The sequence below is a fragment of the Rhizoctonia solani genome, chromosome 4 (genome assembly GCF_016906535.1).
Source record: "Rhizoctonia solani chromosome 4, complete sequence".
In the NCBI taxonomy this organism is placed as follows: Eukaryota; Fungi; Basidiomycota; class Agaricomycetes; order Cantharellales; family Ceratobasidiaceae; genus Rhizoctonia; species Rhizoctonia solani.
Window position 1 is genome coordinate 2,961,636 of NC_057373.1, and position 18,730 is coordinate 2,980,365.

General features: G+C 48.5%; 7 protein-coding genes across 7 annotated transcripts; 5 read left to right on the plus strand and 2 right to left on the minus strand.

Moving 5' to 3' along the window:
- Positions 1-60: 60 nt before the first annotated feature.
- On the plus strand, positions 61-4,501 carry RhiXN_01005 (Myb-like DNA-binding domain protein; the record flags this gene model as incomplete). The annotated part of the gene is made up of 4 exons (XM_043320824.1): positions 61-210; positions 284-666; positions 767-3,599; positions 3,650-4,501. The coding sequence occupies 4 exons, from the start codon at positions 61-63 to the stop codon at positions 4,499-4,501; spliced, it is 4,218 nt and encodes a 1,405-aa protein (XP_043179836.1).
- A 211-nt stretch (positions 4,502-4,712) lies between these two features.
- RhiXN_01006 (peptidyl-prolyl cis-trans isomerase NIMA-interacting 4) lies at positions 4,713-5,277 on the minus strand (the record flags this gene model as incomplete). The annotated part of the gene is made up of 4 exons (XM_043320825.1): positions 4,713-4,873; positions 4,921-4,945; positions 5,001-5,120; positions 5,194-5,277. The coding sequence occupies 4 exons, from the start codon at positions 5,275-5,277 to the stop codon at positions 4,713-4,715; spliced, it is 390 nt and encodes a 129-aa protein (XP_043179837.1).
- Positions 5,278-5,438: 161 nt separating this feature from the next.
- RhiXN_01007 (ABC transporter) lies at positions 5,439-7,727 on the plus strand (the record flags this gene model as incomplete). Its single annotated transcript, XM_043320826.1, has 10 exons — positions 5,439-5,522; positions 5,573-5,594; positions 5,646-5,733; positions 5,783-5,996; positions 6,050-6,360; positions 6,414-7,129; positions 7,189-7,276; positions 7,327-7,449; positions 7,510-7,637; positions 7,696-7,727. 10 exons carry the CDS (start codon positions 5,439-5,441, stop codon positions 7,725-7,727), a joined length of 1,806 nt encoding a protein of 601 aa, XP_043179838.1.
- Positions 7,728-7,938: 211 nt separating this feature from the next.
- On the minus strand, positions 7,939-10,260 carry RhiXN_01008 (uncharacterized protein; the record flags this gene model as incomplete). The annotated part of the gene is made up of 6 exons (XM_043320827.1): positions 7,939-8,159; positions 8,213-8,303; positions 8,360-8,472; positions 8,530-8,813; positions 8,868-9,142; positions 9,193-10,260. The coding sequence occupies 6 exons, from the start codon at positions 10,258-10,260 to the stop codon at positions 7,939-7,941; spliced, it is 2,052 nt and encodes a 683-aa protein (XP_043179839.1).
- Positions 10,261-10,342: 82 nt separating this feature from the next.
- On the plus strand, positions 10,343-12,265 carry RhiXN_01009 (GPI transamidase component PIG-S; the record flags this gene model as incomplete). The annotated part of the gene is made up of 9 exons (XM_043320828.1): positions 10,343-10,534; positions 10,591-10,755; positions 10,808-10,919; positions 10,972-11,151; positions 11,213-11,383; positions 11,430-11,519; positions 11,574-11,771; positions 11,891-11,964; positions 12,017-12,265. The coding sequence occupies 9 exons, from the start codon at positions 10,343-10,345 to the stop codon at positions 12,263-12,265; spliced, it is 1,431 nt and encodes a 476-aa protein (XP_043179840.1).
- Positions 12,266-12,895: 630 nt separating this feature from the next.
- RhiXN_01010 (TRI12 domain protein) lies at positions 12,896-14,732 on the plus strand (the record flags this gene model as incomplete). The annotated part of the gene is made up of 10 exons (XM_043320829.1): positions 12,896-13,073; positions 13,145-13,203; positions 13,262-13,345; positions 13,407-13,545; positions 13,607-13,773; positions 13,828-14,124; positions 14,191-14,230; positions 14,284-14,340; positions 14,400-14,495; positions 14,548-14,732. 10 exons carry the CDS (start codon positions 12,896-12,898, stop codon positions 14,730-14,732), a joined length of 1,302 nt encoding a protein of 433 aa, XP_043179841.1.
- Positions 14,733-15,423: 691 nt separating this feature from the next.
- On the plus strand, positions 15,424-17,813 carry RhiXN_01011 (major facilitator superfamily transporter; the record flags this gene model as incomplete). Its single annotated transcript, XM_043320830.1, has 12 exons — positions 15,424-15,641; positions 15,694-15,831; positions 15,888-15,966; positions 16,031-16,052; positions 16,106-16,147; positions 16,198-16,277; positions 16,329-16,529; positions 16,587-17,082; positions 17,150-17,209; positions 17,263-17,298; positions 17,358-17,581; positions 17,646-17,813. 12 exons carry the CDS (start codon positions 15,424-15,426, stop codon positions 17,811-17,813), a joined length of 1,764 nt encoding a protein of 587 aa, XP_043179842.1.
- Positions 17,814-18,730: the final 917 nt, after the last annotated feature.

Sequence of the window (18,730 nt, forward strand, 5' to 3'; positions counted from 1 at the left end):
GAACTGGGAAACTGGCCAAACAGGTGTTGCTGTTGATTCTTGGTCACTCGATCGGCCCAAATGCCTGACTTTTCTCGAGACGACCGCATGCCTCCTATATCTCAGAGCTCTATTCCTTCTGCTTCGCATACTACTACTCCTCGAGAGCGCCGCTTCTCCGGTCCTAGTGATTCTGGCACCAAGCCGGCTCGTTATCCCGGTGTTTATCAGGTTTGTTACATCTTGTCCGTGTCTAAAACAAATTCTCGCCCTCTAACTAGCATTATGCGATGTTTTATTGCAGCGTCCGCCACCTGCGGACTACTACAGGGCACCATCGCCCCCTCCCCAGTCGTATCGTTGGCCTCCGGCGCCACCATTGGATGAGCCAAATTACCCATCTAGGTCTCATAGCAGCTATCATCGCGACTCATGGGACTATAGGTATCGTGATGCCAGCGTAGGAATATCAGCGCCATCATACCAGTCCAGTCGTACGCCTCCTCCTTTTCCGGAATGGGGACACACTCACCCCGAAAGGGGCTGGTCCCCTGGATTTGGTCCCGAAGACTCCCGGTATGCACGCCGCGACTGGGATGATCGTGAGAGCAGCCAAATCTACAACCATGCATGGGATCGTCCGCCTTCTCCGGGTCCGCCTCCACCACGAGACTGGCAGCCTGGCCTGTGAGTCGTGTTCTTTGTTTGGTGACCTGGCGTCTCTTTTCCATCCGCTGTTTGTTTGTGCCGTCCATGTTTCCTGACACATTTCTGTTCTGTTCAACAGATATGACCGCCCATCCTCTGGTCAACCGCGCGGTTCACCGTCGTTAATGCATGAACCTGGTTGGCGCGAGCCAGTACCGCATTACGATCGCGACATGCGTGAGGATTGGATACCTCCTCCCGACGATTGGAGGGCCGAAGACCCTTACTTGCCGCCTGAGGATCCTTATATAAATGACCCACCGCCACCTAGTGTGCCATACGGACCACCCAGGGCGCGCGGTCGTTCGTTTGCGCAAGAGCGCCGTATGCCACAGCCACCACCGTCTGGATACCACCCCCCGGCCAATCAACTCTCCCCCAGGGGACCAACCCATTTGCCATTGGATAATCCGAACCGACGTCACTCTCAACATGACCGGCGATACAGCGGTGGGCCGGGGTATTCTGGCGATGGACGGGGATATGTTCCGCACAATGGCATTCGGCGATCATACCAATCAGCGCGTGGTTCATTCAACGATTCTCATGGTCTACAAAATCGAGGTGCGAAGATTGTACCACGCGACCAGTTACTCATGGCCAATCCGTCGGTCAAAATTGAAGAACACGATGGGTCACTCAGTGCTACTCCTGGTCCTGCCTCTGCTGGTTCCGGTCATCCTGAGAAGAGTTTGGTGGCTGGAAAAAGGTCTCGTACTGACTCTGTTGCGGCTGAGGCGGAACCCTCCTCCCGTCGTCCATCTCCGTTTTCTGGTTCCATTGCGACTACCACTACTGCTGATCCTGCACCTGCTACTACCCGGTCAACTACTGTAGAAACTCAACTACGACCAGCTCCTACGGAGAATGAGAAGCCTAAAGTCCAGCCTGTGGAGCCTCCTGCCCCTACTCCGATTGAAGCCGACCTCAAAGAGCCTGATACGACGCAAGAAAAGCGAGTATATGCGGAGTCAAACAGCGATTCTCGGCCTGCTCCAACTACCACTGAACCTTCCATTGCGCCCCCTGAACCTGCTATGCTTATTCCGTCTGCCAATGAACTCCCAACGGAAGAAATCCCTAGGCTTGCCGGCGATACTGCACAAAAGACCGCTGATGACGAAACCTCAATGGATGTTGAACCCTCTGCTTCCGAGCCTGGTCCTGTTCAGCCACAGCCTGACGTAATCTCGGCCAACTTCTCGACCGAACAAGTTCCTAATAACTCGGAGGCTCTTGACATTTCTGCTGCTACGCATGTTGAAAACGGGAACGATGCTGGCCATGATGCTGATAACGATGCTGTTGACAATAATATCGAACAATCAGCTCCGGCTTCACCAGCCCCTGCGCCTGTCGAGGAGAACCTGAATTTCGAGTTTCTTGAACCAGCTGATCCAGGGGACTTGCTCATTAAGTCTCAGCGAGATTTCATGGCCACCCGCCAGCTCGAATGGGAAAAATTCCGTGCAAATGCCAACACTGTGCTGGCGGACAATTTGAGGCTCGTATCCCAAAATGCGCGGGCTCCGGTTCTATACGAGGAGCGGATCAAGGTTGACATTTTCCATTTGCCCGGACCAAACTCTCGAGAATACATACGGGATTTTTTCAAGGATTACTTCAAGGAGCGGGATGATTATGTCGAAGAAAAAGTGGGCGCACTCGAAGAACAATATCTCACCCTGAATGAGGCATGGGCACGAAATTGCGCCAAACTCGACCTCTTGGCCGAACAACGAAGGGTCAAAGATGCTGAAGCTGCAGCGGCCGCAGCCCAAAATGTAGTTTCGGAACCCGTAGCTGCTCAAACGCGATCGACTCGACGAAATCCCGTCGTAAATACGGGCGTAATGGCTGACGCGGTTCACTCAGACATGGAGATGGAGAAAGTCATGAGTACTATGCGTGACGCTGCCGCGGTCGACCCCGATTTGCTCGCTCGACCCAATCTGGCCAAGATTCCCGATATGATTACTGTTCTCGAACCCGACGCAGAACGTTTGACTTTTGACGACGAGAACGGACAGGTTGATAACCCCCTTGAATTCTACGACTTCCGCGGCCGAGCGGCCGAGCAATGGACCCCTGAGGAGCGAGCCATTTTCATCGAATATCACCGCATACACAACAAGCGGTTCGAGAAGATTGCTGAACATTTACCACACAAAACCACCTCCCAATGCGTGCAGTACTATTATCTCATGAAGAAAGTCCCTTCGTTCCGAGCTCAAGTCAAGCGCGGGCAGCGCCGCCGTCTTGGAAGGGGTGGCCACCAAGGCAAGGCGAGTGCGCTTATGGCGGATATCGAGAAAGAGGAAGATGGGACCACCGCCTCGCCACGCGAAGACGAGTCCATCGCCACCCGTCGACCACGCAGACACGCAGCTGCGGCCGCCCTTGCAGGTACTCCCCCACCATATGCCACTCCAACCGAGAACACCCGAGGCCGCCCACGCTCCCGCGTCGTGGAGCTCGCTCGAGGAGATTCTTTCGGCGCAGAGCGAGACGGAACTGCCACCCCATTGTCCATATTGTCAGATTCCGAGACTGGCGGAGAAGGCCCCAATCCTGTAGATCTCGATGCGATGCTGTCTAGCCAAGTCTCTCGTAAAGGCGGGCCTGGTCGTGGGCGGCGCTGGGCTATCAAGGGCGAGACTGCCAACGGGAATGGGGGGTCGGTTCGACTGGATGGATCTGAGCCTCCCAAGAAGCGTCCGGCGACGACCAGTTACTGGACGGTAGCAGAACGAACCACTCTCAAACAGAATTTGTTGCGTCATGGGCGGGATTGGAACCGGATTGCGGCGATTATTCAGACCAAGACGGCGATTCAAGCAAAGAATTACTACTTCAATAATCAAAAGGAGATGAGCGTTTATGTAAAGGCTTGGGAGAGGGAACAGGCCAAGGTAGCTCTTTAGTTATATTGGTTAGGTCAATACTGAGTACCTAAGTACAGGGAAATGGGGAGGTTTCTTCGAACTTGACCCCAGAAGGGAAGGCAGACGCTAGCTCAAGCACAGCTACACCTACGTCGAATGCCAAGGACAAGAAATCTGGCGTCACCCCTGTAACCATTCAGCCTGCACCCGGACAGAGCACCCCAACCGCTGCGACACCTGGTTCGACTTCGCCCGGTAAAGGCTCCAGTGGCCGAGGTAGCTCTCATTACCCAAACGTCATTATCCAAACTCAGCCTTCGCCGTCCGTACCGCAACAACCACAATGGGCCAAGAACACCTTTCCTACCACAAAGACCAAGCCTCAATATTCCAATCAGCCGCAAGTAATACCTACGCCTCCTCTTCCATTGCCAGGGCCGACGTTTCGGGCATGGCCAGTATCAGCTACCCCACCTGCCCCTCCGCCAATGGGTTATTCGTTCGGAACCTTTCCCGGGGTCTCAGGATCAAGCGTAGCAAAGGGAAATGGGGCTACAACCCCTAATGTGCAGAGGACCGGTAGCGTGAGTGCGAATGTAACTCCAAGTCCCGTCTCGAACGCCAATCCCACCCTAACGGGGACAAACACGAACAGGGGCACGGGTGGAGCGCAGCGTACCAACGTGAATCATTATCCGGGGCCGATGCGGTACCAGCCTTACCCCGGTCCGGTGGCCAGCACCACCAACACCGTGAATAGGGGGAAGCAGTTGATCCCGCATGTGTCACTCTCCAACGGGTTTGGGAATGCTGCTCCCGCTACTGGGGCGATTATTACGCATGATGGGAAACCGGGAACCAAGATTTCATTGTCCAGGACAACCACAGGCAAGTTTACACAGTGGGCCGGAGACAAGGTACCCAAGTAGGAAATAGACCGGGCGAGCCAGTGAGGACGAAAGACGTTTTACTCATGCTATTATTTTGTTTGCTTATGATTTACGGATTCCCACACATTCTCATTTTCTGATGCGCTGTCGATACACTTACATGGTTGTATAATTACGTTTTTGGGTCTCAAGTATACGGTATAACTAATATGGTACATTGGCGTGACGTAGTAGTGCAAGCACTTGGGACCTAGCGGCGGCCCTCGACGAGGATAATGTGATATCCAAAGTTTGTTTTAACTAAGGGAGAAAGGATAGGTTTATCGAGCGTGCTCGGGGTAAGCGCGAATGCTGCATCCTGAAACGGGCCGACCATGGAGCCTCGTGTCATCCATCCCAGACTTCCACCAGCTGAGAAACAGATTAGTCGGGTAAATCGACATTGTTTTCTGACATACATTTGGCTTTGTCTTCGCTATATTCCTGTGACATAATAGGGTTGAAAGAGAAATGGTCTGGGACACACAAATGTACTAACCTGAGCGACCTTGTCAAATCGTTGTCCCTCCTGAATCTTCTGGAGCGCTTCCAGGGCTCGTGACTGTTTCTCGCAGAGAATATGCCGAACGTTCACTGCCGTGGCCGGCTTAAGCTTACCCTACAAATAATGACGTTGAGTCATAGATACAGGTGGCACTGACTCGACCATGTTCATAGATATATATGTATACCTTAGAATCACCCGAGTCAGTGTCCTTTGAAGCTGATTTGTTCTTGTCGCCTCCCTTGGCCGCATTTCCTTTCTTTGCAGGCATAGTAACTGGTAGGTTATTCGTATGTGACCAATGAGCACGACCGAGTTGGCTGGGGCGCTTGCTGGCTGGGCGCTAATGAACTAAGATCAGGGTTTATCCAATTTTTGCATCCGTCATCTATCACTTCAATTGTTGCCTGGTTGTGTATTATTTAGAGCACAATGCCGGCGGATAAAATTACACGTATTGCCATTATCGATTCGAATAAATGCAGGCCGAAGCGATGCGCTCAGGAATGTAAAAAGGTGCGTTTTAGCAGCCACCCGATCGCAAGATTCACTAATGACTATTCCAGTCATGCCCAGTCGTGAAAATGGGTTAGTCCAGTGGCTCACTTCTGTATTCGTACCATCTCACCCAATGTACAGGCAAGCTTTGTATCGAGGTCAAGTCAACGGACAAGATCGCGTTTATATCTGAGGTCCTATGTATTGGATGTGGTATTTGCGTCAAGAAGTGAGCCATGGTTCTGTTCTGCCAAACGCGCGTTGACATCCTGCCTTAGGTGCCCATTCGAAGCTATCACCATTATAAATCTTCCTACCAACCTCGACTCTGAGGTCACGCACCGTTACACTGCCAATTCGTTTAAGCTTCATCGTCTTCCTACCCCACGCCCAGGACAGGTCCTCGGTCTTGTTGGAACCAACGGTATCGGAAAGAGTACGGCATTGAAAATTCTCGCCGGGAAGCTTAAGCTCAATCTAGGAAGATATGATGTAAGTTCTGTACAATTATTTTATCCGTCTTAAGCCTCACTTGTGACGCACAGGATCCTCCGGACTGGGAAGAGATCCTGAAATATTTCCGTGGCTCAGAACTTCAAAATTACTTTACCAAGGTCCTTGAAGACAACATCAAGGCCCTAATCAAGCCTCAATATGTCGATCAGATTCCTCGCATGATCAAGGGAAAAATGAGCGTGTCCAAGATGCTTGATTCCAAACTCGAGAGGGACAATAAAGAGGAGATGTGTCGTCTCTTAGAGCTCGAGAAAGTCTTGGAACGTGAGGTCTCTCAGCTTTCCGGTGGAGAGCTCCAGAGGTTCGCGATTGCCATGTCATGCATTCAAAAGGCAGACGTGTGAGTATATGAGGGGATGTAGCTGACTATATGCGACTAATGGCCCCCTATAGGTACATGTTCGACGAGCCGTCCAGTTACCTTGATATCAGACAACGTCTACAAGCTGCCCAGGTTATTCGTGCGCTCCTCACACACGACAACTATGTCATCGCTGTCGAGCATGATTTGTCCGTGCTGGATTATCTATCCGACTTTGTCTGCTGTCTCTACGGCAAGCCTTCTGTTTATGGTGTGGTTACTATGCCCTACTCGGTCCGTGAAGGAATCAACATATTCTTGGACGGGTTTATTCCTACTGAAAACCTTCGTTTCCGAGAGGAGAGTCTTTCTTTCAAGATGGTTGAGAACGCCGAAGAACTTTTGCTCGAAAAGTCTCGGCACTACTCGTACCCATCTATGAACAAAACTCTGGGCTCTTTCAAACTCTCCGTCGAAGCAGGTGACTTTACCGACTCTGAAATCATCGTCATGCTTGGAGAAAACGGAACCGGAAAGACCACTTTCATCAAACTTCTTGCTGGAGACGAACCGGACGAGAAGACCAAATCTCTCAGTCTCAACGTGTCGCTCAAACCCCAGAAAATTGCTCCCAAGTTCCCGGGTACCGTCCGCATGTTGCTTCTCAAGCAGATCAAGCAGGCCTTTATGCACCCTCAGTTCAACACTGATGTTCTCAAGCCAATGCAGATTGAGAACATTATGGATCAGGAGGTCCAAACACTTTCTGGTGGAGAACTGCAGCGTGTTGCCATCGTCCTGTCCCTTGGTAAGTGGGTTTCTCGACTTGATTGGTATCGAGTTGATTTCAACAATATTTGCTAATAGGTAAACCGGCTGATGTATACCTTTTGGATGAACCTTCTTCGTTCTTGGATTCCGAGCAGCGCATTATTGCAAGTAAGGTTATCAAACGGTGAATCGCCCATCTGCGCCTAAGACCTGGAAACTAATTTTATTTCATAGCTACATCCTGCATGCGAAGCGAACTGCGTTTATCATCGAGCATGACTTCATCATGGCGACCTACCTCGCGGATCGCGTTATTGTATTTGGAGGACAACCAGCCGTGGCTGCCACTGCAACCCCGTATGCACCCCACCAGCCCTTTGGATTATAGCCGGGGCTGATAATCTATTGATTTTACAGACCTCAATCTTTGCTGACCGGGATGAATAAATTCTTGGCTTCACTCGAGATTACTTTCCGACGAGACCCTACCAATTATCGACCCAGGATCAATAAATTGAACAGTGTCAAGGATAAAGAACAGAAGGGTAAGTAATGCTCATACTATCCCTACAGTAAACTCGTCCTAATACAGGCCCCCCGTAGTTTCCGGGAACTACTTCTTCCTTGAGGAGTGAAAGTTCAATCATTCGCACTTTGGTCTCCGCGAGACGGCATTTATAAAGGGATGGGCGGGCGGGTAAATGCGACCTAATCACTATTGCCGCATCAATGCATCGCGCGGATTTTTTCTTTTTTGAATAAATGTATTGATTGAAATATGTATGACATCGAGATCTAACCCTGCGATCTGCGGGTAGATACGGAATCTCTTCTACTTCTATAGCCTTACCCTGCAAATCCTCCTCGAGCCACCTTCTTATCGTGGCCACGCTTGCGATCATGATTGCCTTGATGAGCCTTATTTTTGTCCTTGTATGCTCTGTCATGCGTTGTGTCCCCGCTGCCTCCACTTGGCCCTGCGCCTCCGTCGCCTGTACCTCTGCCCCTACCGCCACCTCTGCCACCACCTCGCCCCCCACGGCCACGCCCGCCGCGTCCACGCCCCCCTGGAACATGCTGTTAGTGGAGCTATGTATTAAGAGAAGATGAATAACCTAACCACGTGGCGCGTCGACTTGTTGGGTTGGCGGTAAGAAGGTTTGGTTGCCCTTGAATTCGTGCCTTTCCCGAATTTTAGCTTGTTGGCGGGGCTAGAGGTACCCATGAGATGAAAAGAACTGCTACATTTAGGATGATAATAGCATACGTTACGCTCAAGCATGACTTTCCATCCCTCGATTTGTTCGTCTGACATGCCAGTCTTAATTTTCAAGTCTGCCCGAGCCTTGGATCTCCGGGTTTCGGCATCTCGTTCGAATACTGTACGAATAGACAAGGTAAACTGTTGTTATGCAAATCAGACTCGACCCAACGTACCATGAGCATCTGCCAGCCATGCAAGTTCTAGTGCAGATTCTGGGCCCCCAACCTCGCTTCCAGCCTCACTATCGCTCTCGCTTGTTGCTTCCCCATCATTGACTACTCCCCCACCCCCATATTCGTCATCGTCGTCGAAGAATGCAACTACTGCGGGCCGTTTTTCTTCATCTGATTTCCATTCGGATTCAGCATCTGATACTTCAGCAGCTCTTCTGAGTATTTCTGCCTTTTGTGCAACGATAAATGATTTATCGTTCAAAACGGTTTCAGCATTTTCGGAGCTAGAAGGCAGCTTTTAGTGCCGATCTAATCTGAGGATAAACTCAAGAACGAACCGTTTCTTCCCTATTCGTAGTCTTGAGTAATCCATCTCGTCATCATCGAAGACATTTCGTCTCTCAGCAAACACAGATTTGGCTGTTTTTTCAGGTGGCGGAATATATGCAGGCAACGCGTTCCCTTCTGCTAGTTCGTTGATAATTGCCTCGGCAGAACGGTTGAACTTGGGCAATTGAAGTGCGGAGCGAACCGCATTAGCATCTTGCTCCGGAAATATCTCCAAAACTTGAGTGACAAGGGAGTCAAGTTCTAGATCTAGCGTTGGGTCGTTCTATGATAGCTTTGGTATCAGATCGACCATTCAAAGGTAGAAATACTCACCTCTTCTGATAGCTTGCCTTTTCCTTTGTCAATGCGGGTACGGGTAGGTGACGAAGGTGCGTTGCCTACAGGTGTAGGCAGAATACCCAGTGCGCCAAGGTCGAATCTTGAGGTAATGGGGCTGAGTTGGGCAGTCATTACTTCTAGGCGTAGATCTTCTGCTGGAAGGGCACCTTTAAATAAATCTATGAGACCGACTACACGATTGAGATCATCATTCATTCCAGTGTTAAGAAAGGGTACGGGGTCTAAGGCTGAAGGGCCAGGAGCTTCAAATACTTGGAATGCGACTTGGAGCGCAAGGTCCACAGTCTGAGAGGTTGTGACTGTGCGGATGATATTATGATATGCTTCGAGTAGATCCACTTTTGCTTCGATGCAGGTCAACTCATAAGGCTCCCGGTCGCCTCGTAAATGGATTCCCCCAAGCGATTCCACGAGCTTGGGTAACACAGTTTGGTAACATTCGGACAGTGATCTCACAAACGACTGGTGCCGAGCGAATAAAGATACAACCCTACTTCCGCAGCTAGTGAGGCACCTGAGTGTATAAGCAACTTCACGCAATTCGATGACATCCGGGTGTTTAGGTACCAGAGCAGAGGTGAACGCGGGGATAACAGTGGACTCAAATTCAGAAGCCCGAGGAGCAATGGAAAGTGATTGATCGAATATCTTCTGAAGATATTTGCTATTGAGAGGATGATATGCGACTGCTAGATCAACAAGCAGCGTAACTGATAGGTCTGCCTGGTGGGACGCCATAAGGCCGATGAGGCGAAGGGTATACTTTCTAATCATACGTTCCGGATCGGAGAGCAAGTCAGTATAAATTGAACCAGGCTGTGCACTAGTCTGAGCTAAGACTTGACGAGCTACGTCGCCCAAGTAACTCGATAGGAAGCCGACCAGAGATTGCGCTTGTAGACCTTTTGGGCTGGTGGCGGCATCTAGAATCACCCCTAGCTTCTGAGCAACATGATGAGTAATGATATTATATCTTTCATGCGGTATCGAATCTTTGAGCTCGTGTATAGGAAAAATAGGTAGAGTATCACCTGTGGCCATGGTATAGTCAGGTGGGTAGTTAAAATTGTTTTATTTCTGGTGCAAATAATTCGCGCCGTGCCAATTGGCAATTAAACCCCATATGCTTACCTCCACCACACCTCAGACCCCTCGGCTTTCCACCCCGTCATACCCGCATGACAAAGGGCGGTTCAAAATTATCATCGCGTACTGGTTGGTTCTTATAGCTGCGGGACCTGCCTGGTGGGTCCTAACTACAGTCCAACGCCTTCCGTTACCGGAGGTTCGAGTGAAGGAAGCAAGTTCTCAATCGGTACGCTCTAAGCCATTGATACATGTATTGATATCTAAATGATGTTTCTTAATTAGGTCCGAATACCCATTGATGTCAATGTCGACGTTACTGACGGGTTATGTGACGCGACTATGCTGGCGGCCAAGTTGCAGATTAGTTGGGACAAAAGTCATGGTACAGAACTACACGACATTTGGAATGTACTAGACGTTCGAATAGGTGCACTTGGTTCTCATCGCGTAAGTCGGTATCTCTCCTCAAGTGTTAAAAAGGCTCTGACGTGTAATCCAGCCAGATACGTTCCGTACTACTTACAACGTTACTGTTCGGTATGGCTATGACGATGACCCTGCAATTGTGCACGACCGTTCCTTTGAATTATTCAGCCGCAGTGGATGTAACGGTAGGTGCTTCCGTCTTTGTCTCGATTTGTTTTCAATAGTAACGATACGCAGAGCAACTTGTGGGCAAAGTGACCTCATCTTTGAGAGCTCTTCTGGCGCCACCAACCCAAAACACGGAACTTCGAGTTGCCCAGTATTCTCCAAAATATAGGCTCGCTTTTAGCCTACTCAATGAAGACGCTGCTTATGGAGGTGCTATTTCTGGATGGTCAGTCGAAACGGCCATTAAAGGTAAGGGACAGTAAAGTACGAAGCACATTTGGCGCACTTGGTTAATCAAATTATCCTGTAGAGTACCTACAACCTACCTTGGATGAACTCAATATCCTTCACAACTTTACGATTGAAAGTCAGGTTCAATTTTACGCACCTCTGACAACCGAACCGATTGCGGCTCAAGATGGTTATGCCCTCAACCAAGAACAACTTACAATATTTGTCAACTCGGCAGAATGGACGTTGTGTATGTATAATTCACTATTAGCATTCTGAAACTCATGTTGCTTTAGCTTCGAGTGTCTCGAATGACCCTGTTTTGCACTTTGTTCTCTTCGTCCCATCTCTTGCTAGGCGACCGCTGTACATACAGGATGTTCAAGGTTTGTGTCTCTCTATCATCTTTGCATAAGATTGCACTTAATGAGATAACTCAGGGAAAATAACCCAGTTTAACTCGTTTCTTCTTCCACAATGGGGCGGAGTAGCTATCATGAATCCCAAGTCTGACGGAACGGCCAATTCAGTGTTGACGCTCCAGGACCTTAGACCGATTTTCCACATCTTCAGGAAACAACTCGAGGGATTACTGGGCGTTCCTGTGCTCCCTCCTCCCGTCGGCCTTCAGCTAGATCGTGGGCTGTATCCAAGCAAGTTCTTACCGGCTGGCAGCTCGATACGCTCTTACGAAGGCGCGCCCTGGAAAACATTCGAGGCAGCGTTCAGACCTTGAACAGTATAATTGATCTTACAGGGCAGATTGAAAATATGCCTATTGGACTGAGCGTGAGGAATGACATATTGAGTGCGCTTGAGGAATTATCCCAGGTGCGTGAGACTGGGTGCGGCGAGAGTGTGCTAAATGGACCCACAATTTCAGACTCACAATGCTACTCACCCAGCGCAAACGTTGACTCACTCGGCGTTGTCGCTCCAATTTGCAAGCCGGGCATTCTTTAATCCCAGTATGGTTGGACTTCTATACTTTCCTGCCGAGCACAAGTATGCCGTATACACGCCTCTATTTGCCCCTATCGCCGTACCGCTGGTGGTGTCTGTAATCAGGGAACTGAAGTCTAGACGTAAGGGTGTGGCCTCGACGGGAAGGTCGAGACCCAAGGCCGAGTAGTGGCTTATGATCGGTATAATAGACGAGGATATACACTTCGACAACATGTGGCCAATTCGGCCGATCTGATGTAGATGTACCAATACCCACAATTGCGGGGTTGTATTTATATTTGTTACCAGCCTTGCCTAAACCACACTAATCTGATAGGCTATATAAAAATGAGATCGTTCCAAGTTGATATTGTATTATCGAGCGAAGATGATGCAGACGGTTGATACGCGCGCCGGGAGGCTTGCATCGATCATCGTACCCGAATTTCTGCCCATGTCGGAGATGGAGTACTGATTTCCACCGACAGAGTTTCGGGTGAAGGTGAATGAACAGTACCGGTCTTTCTTCTGGTTTCCGCTATCCTATCGGTTAAAATGAAAGTGTCTGCGCCTGCCACGATGGATCAGCATGGGCACGTGGGGTCGTGCTAATACTTGTTGAATCTGCTTCCGTGCAGAGTGTAAGGTGAATCTGGTGTCGGGATATGCCACCATCGCCACTCGGATCACTCGATACAATTAAGCAGACTATATAAATAAACATCTAGGTAGATTTCTTTGCCCAACAGTACTCCCTCCAACAAGAGGCATAAGATCAGCTCTATTCTCAATTCGCTTGGATCCTGTTTGTTGGACAATGTCCGTCGCTCTAGCTCGTACTGGCTCAGGCAGAATAATAAATCGGCCTCGACAGGCCTCGGTAAGCTCGGTTCGTTCAGCATCTGCCCACCTTAGTCCGCCGCCCTTCGGTGGTGTTGGCTTAGCGTTGGAAATGGGCGACCTGGATCCTATTTTGGCTACCTTGGACATCTCTCGTGAGTATTTTGGTGCGAAGGCATTGAAGAGACGCATAATTATAAGAATTGTCTCGATTTCCCATGATAAGACCTGATTGAGCCTATCACCGAGGTACAGGCGAATGTTTCTGTGGAGCGGGCATGTGAAGTACGTTACATAGGATATATCATCGAACCAGAGCATATCGTGTTTACTTCTTTGGCAGGTATTGTTGGAGAAGAAAGAGTGGTGTGTAGCCGTTATGACACAAGCAGCAGGTGCACAGCCAGTGTGCACAGGTCTTTTTGATGTGAGTCGTCTTGATTATGTATCAATATTATTTATTTCATTAATGAGTTGTCGAATTGAAGTTTAGTGATGCAAACGCCTACATGCACCTAGCTGTTACCGCCAACAGCCTTACTCCCGAAGACCTTCAGAATGACCGAATCTCTCAAATTGTGTCTAGCGCACGACTTCGAAAAGAAGTACCCGTTGAACTCGCGTGCAGTGAGTGCCCCATAAATCACGTTGGTCCTTATGTCATTAAAGGGCGGTCTGGACAATACAGATCTTTCAGAGAAGAATCCCTTGGTGATGCTTCGCAACGATACAACGTTAACCACCCTGCTCGAAATATTTTCACGAGGCACACATCGTGTACTTGTTGAAGGGCCTGAACAGCAAGTGAAAGGCATTATTACGGACGGGGCTCTAGTAAAATACTTTGCTAGTAACGTGCGTATAAAGCGTGTTACCCCTGAGCTATGCCTGACCTGGACTTTGGCATAGCACGATAAGATAACTAGCTCCCCCGTTATAACTCAAATTATATCTACTTCGCTTCTTGAACTCGATGTAATAACGCCACCTCCTATTGTCTCGGCGTCCCCTGACTCCACTGTCCTTGACGCTATGATTCTGATGTCTCGAGAGGGTGTCAGCTCAATCGCAGTCTTAGATCCTGGACCAGACATAGGAATTTTGATTTCAACAGTCACAGTCACTGATATTGGGCAGCTAGTAATCCCCAGCGAATCCAAGAGCGTTTTGTCGATGAAGCTGTCGGCATTTGTGTCAGAAATCAAGGTACAGTAAAGACTAAAGATACTTTCTAAGGGATTACTCTGAACAAGTAGCTTATCCACTGCGTAGAACCCACATGGTATGATTAACGGAGAGGATTTATACCCGGGTATGGTATTTTGCTAATGATAATTCTTGGCGTAATTTGATAAATCTTGGCAGTATATAGCGTGTTACCAACGAGCAGTTTTGGATATACCATCGAAAAGCTTCTTGCTAGTGAGTCTTAGTCGCCTTACTAGCTTTCACTCGCCTACTAATTCCTTCTAATTATTTAGCCAAAGTGAACCGTGTCTTTGTCGCAGATGAGCCAGAGCCAAGCTCTCCTCCTTTCGGGCAGGGAAACTTGAAAGGGGTCGTTTCACTTGTTGACGGTGGGTACTTATTTGCCCATTCCATTCCAATTTCCACATAAATGTGCTCTAGTCCTGGCTGTATTCGCCCGCTGCCTCGGAATTGAAGCCAACCCCGGAATGATGCGTGAACGACGCCGCCGAGGAAGCTCCACTTCGGTCTCGTCTGCATCCACTAAATCACATCGTAGCTCCCTGCGCCGAAATAGTAGTATCGGAAACTCGGGGGTTTTAGGGACTCCTCGGATTCCAACCTGAATCACGAAGTGAACGAGCATTAAAGTGGCTAGTCCTCGAAACACTACCAGGATTGAAGTTGTGCTGGCATTGAATGTATTACATGCAAATCTGCATATCGTATAGGCTTTTCATGAATGAATCTCTCCCGTTGCTGTCATTATTTTTTGTCACAAACTTTTGGGTCGTTTGGGTTGCTTTTCACCAAGTGTAAGCATGCACATGGGTGAGTGCGGCCCTTATATACATCCGGTGTTCAGGTGTAGCGTTACTACACATATATAGAACTCATACTTACTTTTAAGAGTTCTCGAAAAGTAGAAGCACTGGAAATTCAGGAGGAAATCGACATTTTAGTCATGTTTCACCAAATACCACCGCGGTTACTGCCTGGGTGTCTCGTATGTATGCGCTCTCCCCATCTCTGGTGTGTCCTGGGCATACACCATTGATCGCGAAATAGTATTAAGATATGTTGTCTACAAGCTAAATGCATTTTCAGACACATTGGCGTCGACTTTCGTATATTCCGAGTTCCCTGCGTTGTATATACGATACGGTCGGCATCTGGTCACGTGTTATCATTTCAATACAGAATTCTACCGGCAAAGGGATCCGGAAGGACAGCATAAATAGAACCCATTCGAGTCAAAGGTGTGCGCCACTATCCACCAGGTTCCACCCTTCGAGTGCCCTACTGGTGAAGTCAGACATGAGCACAACACCACACACTACACCCGGTATGGGACCCACCTCCCCTTCCTGCCCCTCGACGCTAGTCCACCAAGATGATGGCATACAGACACCTAGAAGCTCACGCAACACTGTAGTGATTGAGGATCAATCTTCTCGCCTGCCTTTCAGAAAATTATTGGTGGTCTTTTTGAGTCTTTTTGTATGTCTTTTCGTCAGCTTCCTGGATCAAACGAGGTAAGCACACGACTATATTGGCACATTTATTGTTGATCTTTGTCGAGTATAGTGTCTCGACCGTTCTGCCGGCAATTGCCCATGATCTCGGAGCGGCAGATCGCATAAACTGGGTTGGTATATCCTTCTTAGTTGCAACGACTTCTAGCCAGATTGTTATTGCGCGTTTGAGCGATATTTTCGGCCGCAAGTGAGTAGATCGCTCCTGCATCCAACTTTGAGCCGCTGATATAAGGCTCATATTAGGCTGGTGCTAATATCTGTTATTATCCTCTTCTCTATGGGAAACCTCCTGTCTGGTTTCGCACAAACACCTGTTTGGTTGGTGAGTAGAAGTACTTTATGAAGAGTACTAGTGTTGTTTTGTCTCATTATCAACCCCGGCTTAGTTCATCGCACGCGCAATCAGCGGTGAGATTTTTTCCCATCCCCCATTAGACTATAAGTAATTCGATATGAAATAGGCATCGGCGGCGGAGGTATAAATAGCCTATGTATGATCATTAGTGCGTATGATTTTGTAATATTAATTTCCTAATTCTGAGTTCCGGTCCAGCATCTGATGTAGTTAGCCTGAAGGAGAGAGGGAAATACCAAGGGTTTCTTGGAGCAGCAGTCGCATTGGGCTCGGGTATCGTGAGTCACTCTTCGGGTTATACACCATCGGTATTCTGAAAAAAAGTATAGGGACCACTTATTGGTGGTGCGTTATCTACCGCTGGGTGGCGGTGGGTCTTTTGGTTCACCGTCCCTATCAGCATTACATGCATTGCGCAACTATGGTGGCTACTTCCGCAGAATGAGCTGAGTGGCAATTTCTTGGAAAAAGTCCGCAAGGTCGATTTTATGGGAAGCATCCTCAGCCTTGCCTCTATCGTTCTGATTCTTGTAAGTTTGTAATGTTTATCCTGGGTGCTCAATGGTCTTCTGGCTTATTACGGCTAGGTGCCGATCTCGGGTGGTGGAACCTATTATTCGTGGAATTCTGCTCTTGTCATTGCGATGGTATCTGTGGGATCCGTACTCGTCATCATATTCTTGTTGGTTGAATGGCGTATAGCGACGCTCCCGATACTCCCTCTACATCTTTTTCGCGTCAAAAACATCCTGATCATCTATACGACCACTATCATGACCGGCATTATCTATTATTGCAACCTCTACTTTCTTCCATCCTATTATACAGACGCACGTGGATTTACCCCCATCCAGGCCGGTATCTATCTACTTCCGCTTGTTTTAATACAAACCTTATCCAGTTCACTTTGTGGACAAATTCTTGTGCGTACCCGGAGCCCCAAACCTATTATTGTTGTTGGATTCTCTATCTGGTGTATTGGAGCTGGGCTACAATCAACATTCGACATGACCACGAGCAGAGGCAAAATATGTGGGTACTTGATTTTGCAAGGCATTGGTGTTGGAGGAACTCTACAGACCAGTGAGCAGTATAGAACAGAGCTCTGGTAACCAAGGCTAACAGACGTTCGAAAATCTTCAAGCTTTAGTTGCGGCACAAGCCAGTGTGGCCAAGGAACACCGTGCTGTCGTGACCGGTGCTCGAAACTGTAAGTTCAGCGCATCTAATATGCGTATGCTGCATATTCAATTTCCTCCATAGTCTTTCGTACGCTTGGTGGTGCTATCGGACTTGTAGGTAAGGGGTACATATAACTAACCGAGAGAACAAGTAGTGACCGATCGTTTCTCATAAAGTTTGTACAACTGCCAAGAACGCAGAGCTGAAAAAGCAACTCCGGAAGATTTCTGAGCTTGCACCTGAACTTATTCCAAAAATTATCAAGTACGGTCCCGAAATAGCTATGGGTACTAGCGTAGATGAACCAGTACGTGATGCATATGCGAATGCTCTACATACTATTTTTGTTATCTTCATTCCAATTGCGGGACTTAGTGCCGTATTAGCGGTATTCTTAACGGTTGGTGTCATACTATATTCTCCGAGTCACATATTTGACTAACACTGTATGCTGTAAACATCAGCCGATGTTCTTGCCGGGTGATAAGGATGTACTTCCAACCGCTAAAGCGCCCCATTCAGCAAATGAACAGGGGGTGCCATTGGAACCGTTGCCCAGTCGAGGATATGTATCGAATCACAGCTTGCAGGCTGAGCGCATGGAAAAGCATGCCACGATTCCTGGTCAATAAACTCGGATAACGCAGCCTGTTTCTAGCCACTAGATCATTGTGTAAATTTTTTTGATAGAGCCCAACAATATATCGTCCGGAAGTTTGATTCCGTAGATGTAAATCGACAGTGAAGACAAAGATATTGGTTCAAGCTTAACACTGCTTAATTATAGTTTGTGGGATGAATGGTACAAGTTAGAGCTTGGAAGATAAGATATTCATTGTCCCAGGCTCTAGGTTTGCACTAGTTTATCCCGTTCGTATTGGCTCATTAAACTAATCATTAAAGGTATATGGGAGCCACTAGCTTTCTGATTACATAACATGACCGCGTAAATGGCTCGTTGGCGCTTAAACGCTATAAAGCCTCAATCTGGCAAACAGACACGGACAAGAGGCTCACTTCTGCCCGTGGCGGTACTTGCACCACTTGTAAGGTGGGTCATCCCTCCCATAAATCTCATGCAAAACCAACTTCTCAAATAGAAAATCCTTATTTGCTTGGTGTAATCAGTGCCCCTCATTTCCTCATGAGCGTCTCGGCTGTCCCAGTTATTCCAGGCTGAAGAGTTTAGACGCATAGTCGAACAAGTGCGGTGCGAAGCATTGGTGTGCATGACTGTCTTCCCAGTGCCTGGCAAGGGGAAGCTGTTGCGACAGTTTGATCAATAATAATATGGGCCATGCGGATTTATGCCCAACTTAATCGCACTCCACGACGCACTGTAAATCCATCTCTTCCCCACCAATCGGCCGAGATATTGGAGAGTTTATGCTTGATTCGGTACCCAATACTTCCCCTGCCAAGATTACTCCCTGCTTGCGACCGCGGTGGTTCTGGAACTACAGATGGATATAAAAAGCGCTATCCGCATGCATCAAAATCCAAGTCGCTTGACTTGTCCCTCCCCCGCTCTCTTCGAAAACCTCAAAAA